Source organism: Rhea americana, unplaced genomic scaffold (assembly GCF_003343005.1).
Source record: "Rhea americana isolate MKP2758 unplaced genomic scaffold, rheAme1 scaffold_3, whole genome shotgun sequence".
Lineage (NCBI taxonomy): Eukaryota > Metazoa > Chordata > Aves > Rheiformes > Rheidae > Rhea > Rhea americana.
This window is the reverse complement of record NW_028186423.1, coordinates 12583684-12596356: the sequence shown is the minus strand read 5'-3', so window position 1 is coordinate 12596356 and position 12673 is coordinate 12583684. Positions and strand designations below refer to the sequence as shown.

The following is a 12673-nucleotide window of genomic DNA, read 5'->3' as shown; positions in this document are numbered from 1 at the left end:
TAGGAAGTGAAATTATTTGACTTACTAAGTCTTTTCTTACAATCAAGGTTCTTTCTTCTCACAGCCCTATTTCAGTTCAAGTTTGAGTTCAGTGAAGATTTCACAACAGCTCAGGTTAACCTGTAGTTTGAGAAAAGATTTGGAAATCCCTTTGGGTTCAGATTCTCTTCGGCTTTGCCTTCTCAAACCTTTTTCCCCTCATTTCTCATCCTCTTTCACYGCAATGCCTTCTTGTGCAAATACATTTTCTGAAAACAAGCAGCACCTGTGCTTTATTCCAGCTTTTTTTCCTGAGCAAGCTCATGCTCTCCATTAAAAGAACAAAACTAATCACACAGCTCTGACACACAGCTGACACTGTGCGAGCATGGAGTACCTGTCTCAATGTATCTCGAGTATTTCGACCAACAGTGCATGCAATTCCAAAGTGGTACCTAAAAGCTAGGTGATGAGCAGAATTTGTCCTCTTGTGTATCCAGCCTAGAGCACAGCTGAAAGCAGCTGTGGCGCAGCCATTGCTCACATGGCAACTAAGCAAACAGTTCAGGAGCTCATGCCCTTGCTGTTTGRTGCCATCAGTCCATGGATTCATAGCTTTAAAATCCTACCTGGTAAAATAAGAATAGTATTGCATAAGGGAAAAAAAATAATTCATTTATGGATTCACTTCATTTTGGTGGCAAATCACCATCCTAGAGTGATTATACCACCTGGAATAACTGGAAATCKCCTTATAGATTTATTGGTTAAACAGAAATAAGTTTGAGCACATTCACAAGTTATTTAATCAGAATTAGAGAAGAATAAATTAAACTACAGGAATTTGGCCACAGCTCAAAGAAGAAAATGCCTCAGTATGACAAAATGTTGTTTATGAAAAGAAAAGCTGTTTTTCAAAGGAATTTTTTTTCATCCCAATGAAGGAATGAAAACATCGTAATGAAGTGGCGAGTAATACTAGTGAATCACTAGCACATAATGACCTTTGTAAGATTTGTCAGCAGCAAAAAACATTCTGTACAAAAGATGAGCTCAGATTCCACAAAATGAGATGTTCTATACAGTGAAAAGCAAGTGTTTTTCAGAATGTGCACAGCAGAGGAATATCATTAGTGATGCATTAAATTCTGTGCTTATACAATCTGGGTGGGAGTGCCTTCTGCATAACCATCTGATGTGTGATCTTACAGTTTCTCACATTGCCCATGCCAAAATCAGTAACAAAACCTCTTGAATTAACTGATCACTTTAGAGTAAAAGTAGGTCTTAAGATGCTGAATATAATATACGCAGATATATATCAGCTTATCTGTACAAAACTTCAAACATTCCTATTTATTATTCTTATAAAGCTTCTACTAAAATATCAAATGGTTTGATTTAAAAGCRTGGAATTCCCAAGAATACATAATAGTATTTTTCCCTTTGATTGAATAAGCTGGTCACATATAGCATAAGTCAGCTACTGGTCTAGATTAAGAGATTTACATTCCTGCCCTACCATGATCTTATTCAGCTCTTCAGGTACATCCACGTACTATGCTCTGCACACGATGCTCCATACTTGCTAAAGCTTAACAATGGTAGATTGCTTAATTGATTTAGCAAATCTTATTAATTAGTGTCAGATTTTCTTAGTCATGCTTCTCCAAGGTTATCATAGCTTTACAGAGAAGGTAAAGCATCCTGATGTGACGTTTTCATAACACAGGCGTGTCCACATATATAACTTCTGTTCCCAAGATCTCAGCCCCAAGCAGTAGCAGCCATTGCAAAATTCGTTATTTTGTCTATGAAGCTGGAATTTTCCTGTGCTTTCCTGTCCTGACTTAAACTCAGGTTTTTTCTTCTGTTTTTTAAATATGGTTTATAAAGAACACCATTTCTGAAAATTAGCTCGCAGAACCATTAAAAGATGTTACTGGACTAGTCAATATCAGTAAAGGTGCGTGGATTAGGATTAGTTTATGGAATTGCACAGTAATTCCCTAACTACATTGATTTGTGTTGAAAAAACATCACACTTTAAAGTCAAACTACAAAAGGATACCATACCTTCCATTAATATGGCCWTTTTAGCTAGTGTTTTCCAAATCCATCAGTCACAGAAAATGGGCTGAGAGCATTTTACATAATATCTCAAATASCAGGTGACTAGAGTTAAAAAGAATATATTACTGCATCGTAAATCTGACAAGCATATTCAAGCTCTTATTCATGGTAAATGTCTCATTTACTATCCTTTGCAAAAGCACAAGTATTTCGAACTTAGCTTCCTTTTCCCCACCCCAGTTAAATATTTTATCATATAACGCACTGGAATCCACGTCAGTTGATGTGTATCTTTACATACTGGGTTCAAAGGTGTGTACCTGTTTACATTTGCAGAATGGTTTTTCTAGAAGGGAAAAGAAAGAGGAAATATCATCTGCATTAGTCAACCTGCTGTGAGTAACCGGCCACAGCAACTTTCACATTTTTCCTTCCGAGTCAGGTGCTGATACTGTGTTCACTCCTCAACGGATAGGAGCAGGAGCACCTGGAGGGCGCAGCCGATACGCCGGAGGGCAGGGCTGAGGGACCGAAGCAGGCTGCAGGGCTGGGCTGGGCTGGCAGCAACTTCACCGAGCCAACAAGGCCAAATGCAAAGTCGTGCCCTGGGAAGGACTAACACCCCCCCACACACACACACCCCGAGGGCTGCCCTCGGTGTCCTGATGCGTGCTGGGCTGAATGTGCGCTGGCAGCAGGGAGGGCTAGCAGCACCTGGGTGGTAGGAACAGGGGCATGGCAAGTAAGGTGATGGAAGCRACCATCCCCCTGCCTTCACTGAGCTCTTGTTACACCATGCCAATAACACCACAACCAGYTTGGGACTCCCAGTGCAGAAAAGTCTCTGATAAACCAGGGTGAGTTCAGCAGAGGGCCACCAGGATGGTCCAGGCTGGAGCACTTGTCCTGTGAGGAGAGGCCAAGAGAGGCGACCTCCCGCTCAGGCTGGAGAAGAGATGGTTGGATGGCTGCAGGGGGATGTAGCAGCAGCCCAAGTACTTATAAGGAAGCTCTTTACTGATGTGCACAGCCCAAGGTATGACAGCCATAGWCTAAGAAACATTCCAGCTAGATATAACAAAAAACATTTTTATTGGAAGGATAATTATGCATTGGAGCTGGTTGCTCAGAGAGGTCCATCCATGGAGGATTGAGACCTCAGCAACCTGGYCCAAGTTCAGCCTTTACCCTCCTTTGAGCAGGAGGCTGGACCAGAGACCTCCTGAGCTCCCTTCCCACCTGAATTCTGTTCTTTTGATGGGAATTAAGTTGGAATCACTTTAGAGTGATTATGTCCTACATCTTACGCAAGTTCTCCRGTTTTATTTTTTGGCAACAGGTTTCTTATTTAAAAGCAACATGACAATATCATGCCTTTGCGTTGGAAACAACCTTCATTCTCTTCTCTCCCTTTTCTTTTAATCTTGTGGCAAGACATTACTTCATTTAACAAGTTTCAGTGACAAGATAAAAAAACCCTGCAACCCTCTCAAAACATATTCAAAAATATTCGTTATTGTATTACCAGTTTTCTTCTGTGGTACTGGCAAAAGAAATCTTGTTAAAGTCGCTTTAACATATTTAAGCCCTCCAACTAAGAAACACTAATAACAATTAGAGTTGTCATCTTTGAAAGCACTGCAAAACACTATTAATCACAGCATAGGAAAAAAGGCCACAGGCAGAATTTTATATCAACTAGGATCTAGAGCTGTCAACACACTGTTCAGCTTCACTTTCTCTATTTACAGAGTATGATTAACTGACAATCTCCTATATCTACAGACAGCTTCAAGGAGTCAGCTTCCCGCAACATGTAAATAGGAGCTTCTCCTATTAAAGTTATCCTGTCTACCAAAAAAAACTAACTTCAGTAATTTAGTAGTAATATAATCAGATGGTAAGCTTGTAACAAGTTTYTGCATAACTGACATGAAGACAAACTTTTAGAAGTCTCTTAACTCTCAAATTCAAGTATAAGCACTTTTTTTGTCTGCAAAAATCCCATCAAAAAAGCCACCACCAAAAAATGAAAATATTCTTTTCCTTCTTTTACAACTCACCAATACTCATGCAGACTGATTCCCACCCCCACCCCCCCGCATTGTTTTACAAATTGCATTTTATTCCAGGATGCKAAGGGACCAACACGCATGCTAACAAATGAATACAGGCACCTAAAGATTTAGGCAGATTCCCATGTGAATCCTTGAAGCTTAGACACTCTCTCCTTAACACACAGCAAGTGTGAAAAACACTTAAAAGGTTTTTACTAGGTATAGTTTTGCACCCTTCCCCCTATACTATCGAACWGATACTTTTAAACTATAATAGGATCAAAAATAAGGACTTTGAACAAACCAAGATCTTTCTGCAGAAAGCTATTGTAATCTTCAGTAAGCCATTAGTTTTGTAGCATAACTATTTAAATTTCAATATAAGGCGATGTGTCACTTGATACCTGAATTACTTTCACTGCTACTAAAACACACTAATGTCATTTTTTTCCCCAAAAATTTCAGTGCAGTGTATGTTTACATACACTTGCAGGTATAAGCATGCAACTCCAGAGGTTTTCCATTCTTACAACAAAACCATTTCACAAAATAGATAAATCATAAAATACATACTATCAAAATTATAATCCCATGTAGGCAAGGTAAATTATTAACTGTTAAATTGCTCAGGAGAAAAAAAATGTGTAGGGAAGTCGTGTCGGTCTCTGTTGTGGCGTTTGAACAACCTCAAATATTTCTCTTCATGATCAGAAAATTTACAGATAAAGTAGAAACAATAAAACAGTACCACACCTAACACTTTATAGACTTTACACTGAGAACTTGGAGGTAAATTCTTCGCAGATATGGTTTAAAGTCCAGAACATATTTTATTACTCACAACTATTCTGCTGCCATGATATGAAACTTAGGCAAGGTAATGACAAGAGCACAGATATTTCACAGTAAGAACAGCGTTCCCTAAGAGTGATAAAATACATGCTTTTCAATTATTGCCATCTTTTCCTCTGTGTAACTGCCAGCGGTATTAATGAAAGGTAAAATACATGATCCTGAAAGCAGTTAATGTCACAACAAAAATGTGGCAATTTCAATGGTTAGAATACAGATGCGCCTGGGCAGATTAGCCGCAATAAGTGTCAGCTTATTCCTACTGAAATGCCCACAGCCAAAAGGAAAATTCCACACTTGAAGTCGTAGGAACATTTCTGGAGTCATTCTGAAGTGTGGGTTCTTTCCCTTTCCACTGCAAGGGAAGTGTCACTAGGAAACTTATTACCACAATAAAGCTGAATATTACAACCACATGGTAAGGATGGTATTTCCCTATATGTCAGGGAAGAAAACTAAAGCATGCATTATTCTAATTAAATTTTGGTAAAAAGGTTCTTGGGTGTAAGTTTATTCTTATTTCAGTTTAAGACCCATAAAATCTTGTCTTTTAATCCTTTCATCTTGACTTGAATGCAAAAATAATTTGTTAAACATGACTTCTTAAAACTTTGTGCTCAACCCTTCAGGGTGCTTGGCTYTTCAGACACACAGGTATAATCGGGAAGGCTTAAGCAGGTATAAGTTTAGGGCTAACTGCTACCGTACTAGCTGCACTGAAGTGCTTGGCCTTCATCCAGTTCACAATATTCTACTCTACACCAAATAAAAAGGCAGGAAAGGGTGGTTCTCTGCATGTGTGTTTTTAAACCAAATTTAAAGTGGGGTTTTCAATTCTTTTTTTTTTTTTTGGGGGGGGGGACACTACAGTTAAAAAAAATATTTTATTGTGTGTGTGTGTGTGTATGTATGTATATATATATATATATATATATATATCAGGCTCAACTGCATTAAGTAAATCTCATTATAACCCTGAAACTCTTCAGCAAAAAGGAATTCATGATAGTTATTTCACAAGCACATTAGCTATTTGAGAAGTCTGAAATATGACTTCAGTATTATCAATAACAAACACTAACTCTGAACAACATAGCCACAAGTTTTCTTGTATACATTTCTTTTAAAAAAAATCCACATCTTAGAGATATTTGACTCTCTCTCCTTTGATCAAAGTACAGCAGATTTCCTGAAGCACAAGCAAGGACAGCTCTGAGGGGTTTCTCATCACTACATCTCAAACTCCCAGGTAGTTGTTTGCCAGGCAGTTTAAAGAGCTGAGTGTTACTGCAAAGCATCCCCTTCGGAGGGATGACCCTCCTCATCCCACGTAYGGAGATGTGGGACATATTTAGAAAGGAGAGTCTCAATTGTGGAAACTCTCCTTTCTAAATATATTGCTTTCTGCCAYCTCCACTTTTCCATCCTTTCCCCTTCTACCTGGCTGCCTGATGTTCATGACTGAATTATAMGCATTCAAAGAGTCAGAAACCCTCAGTCTCTCCACACCAAGTCACTACGTTTCTCTTAAATTGAGGATTCTTTTATTCACCAGGTGATTTTTTTTCCCCCCATGGTGAATTTTGGTAAAGCTTTCAGTCTTACTGCACAGTTATGAAGAATACCACTAACCTTTCTAAAYGGACATGTGTACTAGTCAGCATGATTCCAGATGCTAGATTACAATATTTTTTCTTTTTATTTATTTAAGAGCATTGACAATAACTCTCCACTCAAAAAGACCACCTTTCCAGGGGTTTCCATTCAGAATGCTTTCTTCAGTGCTCTATTCGGCAGCAGTAACATTCATCACATATGAACAGAAACCTTCGATTGCTTTTGCCAACCCTGCAGAAGAAAGCATCATGAACAGGAAACAAGTGGAATCCGGAAGCCAAACATTCCCCAGGATCAGACAAGAGGAAYATGAAAGTCATGAGAAACATCATCTTACATAAAAAGTTATTTTCRTATTACAAGCTAAAATCTGCTAAATAGTATGCAGTTATTTTACTACCACATGAAGAACAGAACAAGTAGATGCTAATGGCTTGAAYACAGAAGTAAAAGATGCTACATCTGCATTCAAGCCATCTCTCCTCCTCCTTCGCTAGTATTTTAGGCACTCAATTATATCTGCATATTTAGCAGCTGTAGCCCAAAAAGATAAGAGAGGAATTTCACCACTGAAAGGAGGCACTGATATTACAGTAATCTTATTTATGGCATAAGGAAAGTAGGTATTAAAGGAGGTTTCATGTTCAGCTAAACTCAAGAGTGTTGTAAGACTAACTTCCAGTCTTTGCTATAAGGAGAGGATTCCTTAGTAAGGGATAACAGTTATGTGGATAGTAGTGATTCTGTACATACATTWAAACTATTTTATATTGGTATAGTTGATAATTCTTTTTTGAGTTTCGTCGTAAAATAATCCCAGAAAAGGCATCCTGCTCTGAACAGATGAAGAGTAGCAGAGTACACCCTTGTGACCACATCACTTATGAACTCTTYGATCTTTCTAGGCTATACTTTATCAAATTTTTGACCAACTTTTTCATGGTATTTTAAATTCATAAAATACTACCTCTGAAGTAAASAGTTCAAAAATTAAGCTGCCAAAACGCACAAACACAAAAGGATCAACATGACAGGTAGCAAGTATTACTTATGTCTATAGGTAGCTCTAGTTTTAAAGCTCTGAGTTTTATGCTACAGAAAGCATTGAATTCAAATTTGTTGGGAGATTTATTTTGTTTTAGGACATTACATAAAATAATTGTGCTTAGGGAACATTAAGTGAACAATAAAAGTTATCCCCAAGTTAGAAATGCCAAGGGTAAAGTCAGAGCTCCATTACTTCATCCCACTTCTGCACTTAATCCCACTTCAGCAAGACTTCTCTGACAGTGTCTTCTGTTTGCTTTATACTCAGCTCCATTCAGTGTACAGGACTAATAATGTATACACCAAGTAGTAAGGAGTACCAAAAAGATGAAGGCTTTATCCAAATATCAAGTTCTAAAAGCTGAAAAGAGAATTCCAGCTATGTTAGGAAACAAAGTTTCTTTGAATTTCGTTTGAGACCTACTCTAAATGTAACCTTACAGTAATAATTTTAACAAAAATAAAATATTTTGATACTTCATTGAAGAATGAAATTGATATAGTGAAGTTAATATCAGGACTCAGAGGCTTGTGACAGCATTTCGTGTTGACCATTTAAAGTTAACACAGTGAATTCTTTCATAAGTTTTTGGCTTAGTGCCTTTTTAATGTTTTCCTGTCTTAACCCACCCTTGTTTGGATTTATGATTTGTATGTAATGAAGTTAATGAAGTTCTTTAAGTAGAAGAACTTCTACAGAAGTAGAATTTACTCAGATGGAGGAATTAATTTGCTTGAGAGACAAGACAACTCTTGCTTATGCTGTCAGCAMGATTGCTCAATCTGCCTCCTTTAAAACTGCTAATTGGGATAACAAATTCAGTCAGACCTGAAGCTGGGTATCTGTCAACGCAAACTCACTTCCACTACTTTACTAGGAACCCCTCCACAGCTGGGAACAGCTGGGTGTGTCACTTTTAAAGAGCTGGGTAATGAAGTGCTCAGCATTTCTAAAGAGTAACTGTACTGACAACTGAAAGTCACTAAGCTCATGTTACACTTCTTGCTATAACTGAAAAAGAATCAAATGAAATGTTAAGACAACCTTAAATTATYATACACATAAAACAGGCCTTCCCTGTTTTTAAAGTATCTCCTCTGATTAAAAATAATAAAAACAGAGGTTAAAGAAAAAAGGAACAAATCAAATTACTGAAAGAACTGAAGAGGGACATATGCATTCACAAAAAACTAGCCACGAAACAAGAAGATATGCACATAACTGCCAGACGTTGTACATGAGGAAAAATTTCATCTGCAAGCTTTTTACTGGAATACATGACACATTGCTGTGCTAGACCACTGAGTAGTACTATCTGCAGATTTACAGACTGAACTGTAAGTTTCAAAGATTGATCTATACTCTCATTTTCACCAACAGAAACAAAACCGCCCATGCCAGTATATTTTTCCACTTTGCTCTACTACTAGTCTCATCAGTGATCTGGCAAAGCATGATGTTTGCAATGCTTTGAACAGAAGTGAGTACTTTTAACTTGTCCTCTTCAAACAAATTCCTGAACAAAATCAAGAAGCTTCTTCTTTGCTAAAAGGATAATCACATAATCCCTTGTAATGGAGGGAGACCAACATACTGGAAATTTAAGAGGTCTCTTACCTTCTCTGTCCAGATGTGAGCAGTAATTACGGAAAAGGGTTTCACATTATAGCTGTACATAATCTCAATTAAATAAAACAAAATAAAGGTGAAAGTTGCAACCTCATTATCAAAAAGGAAGATAAACTGATCACTGTTATTTCTTAGTACAGCTTCTTGCAAGACTTCAGTAACAGGTGGTCTTAGCCTTAACTCTGCTGCCACAAGAACATTACTTACAAGTAAAAGCTCTTAAAAAAAAAACTCTTCAAAAAAAATCTTAAAGGTTTGACACCATTACCATATGCTGGTGATGACACAAAAGATGTTCCTATCAGTAAGGGTACTCTGCAGAGCAACAAGTACAGTCAGACTATCAAGGTGGGACAAGACAGAGGTCCCAWGGGTGTTGAAGGGGTGGGACGGTAAAAGATTAAGGGGTGCCAAATGTAGCCATCAGGCAGCAGAGGAAATACCTACCATTAACTATGCACTGTGTGAAAAAGTCAGTTCTTACTGCAGGATGTTTGGAGTGCCAGAAGTGTTAAAGGGGTCAACAAGCAACCAGACAAACTGACAAAAGGCCAACTGCAGCAGGGGCAGAGATGTCATCTTTCATAAAAAATTATCATATGAGAAGTTCTCGCTGTTCACAACTGGAAATTAGAAGTAAATAATGCTGACACCACAGTTAGAGGATRAGGCATAAGCAATTACAACAAACAGTATGCCTGTTCTGATGCCCAGCATCCTACGAATTTTGAAGAAAATGGTAATTTAGCTTGAATATACAAAATTACCTCTATCAACTTTTTTTTAAAAAAGTAGGACAAAGTTTCTAATCAGACAGCATTTCTCTGCTGACACACGCGACTTTCTGGAAACCCTTTGAAGACTAGTTTGCCCCTACGTAATCACTGACATGCAATTAACGTCTCAAAAAAAGTTATCTTTGTACACCTTTCAGTCCAAAAGATGAAAGAAATAACACCCCTCTTCTATCCCTTCCCAAACTCCTAAACATGTCAAAACATGCTACCGCTTTGCAGTGGGATCAGATTCAGAAGTTTAATTACTCTATAAGCATTTTAAAACATACTGGGGAACTGTTATATGATGTATAACATGGAAATTTTAACTTACATTGAAATAAAAGAGCACGACTACATCACTAGCAGCTCCTTCCACTCTAACCCAGAGTTTCTGTATTGTTGTCAGTAAGAAGTGATCACCCTGCAGTTTTTTTTTTTTTTTTTTTGGAAGACAATAATCTATTGCCCAGCAGATATAATACTCCAGCTGCCTTCCAACAAATCCAAATTCCAGCCTTTTTCTTGACTTCTGGAGCCAAAAAGGAAACTAGTGAAGCTTCAAGGCTCAAAAAAAAAAAAAAAATCCAGTTACAGACCCACTAGATCAGTTTCATGGCTGACCTCACTTAGGCACTGTGGTTAATGTAGGGGCAAGTTGGACAACATACCTTGCACAACAGTGCTAACTCTACCTACCTGACCTCCTTTGGGTTTGTTTGTCATTACTTATACTGCTGAACACCAACTCCTGACAGTTTCACATCATTCTTTGCTACATCCTTGGATTAAATCTCAACTAAAAAGGCTTTAATAAGGCTTTTGTGAATAATTAAAGTGTGATAGAGTTACCAGTCCTCTGACTTTCAGCATTACATACAAACCAGTGTAAGGAATACCAGCCTTCTGAAAGGATGCCAAAACCTAAACACCACATTTGCAAGAAATTATGTTTCAGGTATGAGTCAAACACTGGAAAACGCATTTCCATCTTAAGTATCAGAGCTCAATACATATTAACTTTCAGTCTGAAACCAGGCTGAGAATATGTCAGCATACTACCATCCAATCCACCTACAGGATATTTCTTTCCTATTAGCAAACTACTTACGTGCCATTTCACAATGTTTTTTCRTGTATTTACAGAAGGATTACTGTCCATGCCTTTTTTTATTATTAAGCTAGYAATTTAAGACAGGACTTAATTCTTAACGTTTAACTCACTAGACTASAATCTAGCACAAGCCACAGAGCCTTTCTTGTTTGGAGACCGAATAATAAAAATCCTATGTATCAACACACCTAMCACTGTAACAAAGTGAAGGACCCCAAGGAGATATTTTTCCATAATACTTCTATCTTAAAATACTCATGATGTGTCTACATACTAAAGCTCCATCTTAATYTCTCAGAAACTAGTAGCAAGCTCATATTAGGACACTCAGTAGTCCTAATATTTGATAATCCACTAATTATATACCAKAACCAAATCACTTCTATTTCACAGGAAAACAGTCCTCTGTAAACATGACAGTTACTCCTTGTGCARTTTAGTACTTGGTTTCCACTCAGACACACCTTGACAGGAGACATAACATTCGGTGACAAACATCTGATTAATATTTGAAATGATGAGAATARCCTCATAGCAATTCAGGTAAGTATCAACAGTACCATTTTGGCCTTTCAGATTTTACATCAGTAATCTCAAAAGCATAAAGCAAAGTCATGCTTTTTATATAATTCATCAGTTAGTTTTACTCTAYTTAAAGCAACCTGAACAGCTTCTGTTTCATTATTAAATGCTGTAATATTCACTAACAAGTAGTTTGCCTGTGTGTGAGGTACTAACACTAGATTAATAACTTCACTTTCTAAGTTAAAGTTRTGCAAATCTTATCTACCACCTTTAAAAATGCTAAAGCCTTCACTACAATTCAAAATAGCTCTTACCAGACTAAAATAAGAATTTTCCATAGGCAAACATTTTTAAAAGAYGGACTGGGAAATGTATTTTCAAAAGCTTTACGACCAGCTGAGGGAAAGGAGGGGAGGGAAAAAACAAAACCACAAAACTTACTTGACTGTAACTCGACTGGACAAATCCTGAAGATCCCCTGGATGAAAGAGCTGAGCTTCTCTCAGTCCGATATTTTCGCAAGCTTTCAGAAAAACGTTTATATTATCCTGCGAAGAGAAGTAGAAAGCAGTTGCTTAGTTAAAAGCACTGAGCAGGTTTTGCAAGATGATTAGTATGAACCTCTAAATGTCGAAGTCCAGCTCATGGAAATAATAAAAAAAAAAGCAGTCTTCTGGATCATAAATACAGGTCATATTTCCTGCATGCATRCAGGTTGATTCGTGTGATCTTGGTGACGGACTGGTACGTTAAAGATTACCTGGCATAAAGCAGTGGCTAGCCAGTAGGTAGCAATCTACACTTTGATGTCAGCTCGGCTCTGCAAACAAACGCCCTCTTTCCAGCTCTGCACGACAAGCCTCACCTCTTGCCTTTAAAAATAACTCCAGCTACTGACATTCACCACCCAGAAACTCTTGGCAGGGGAGGAAGAGGAGGAGGAACATTCTGTTTCTATGATTACAGCCCGATTCTGGGATACGGCACCTGGAATCTGGGCTTG

General features: G+C 37.8%; 1 protein-coding gene across 13 annotated transcripts in view; it reads right to left on the bottom strand.

The window, feature by feature from the left end:
• Window positions 1-12673, bottom strand: part of LMO7 (LIM domain 7) — a 131161-nt gene that overhangs the window by 62379 nt on the left and 56109 nt on the right. For all 13 annotated transcript variants that reach the window (XM_085309512.1, XM_085309513.1, XM_085309514.1 and 10 more), the window contains exon 4: window positions 12112-12218. In XM_085309512.1, the coding sequence (XP_085165638.1) occupies window positions 12112-12218 (107 nt within the window). The remainder of the gene's footprint in view (window positions 1-12111; window positions 12219-12673) is intronic.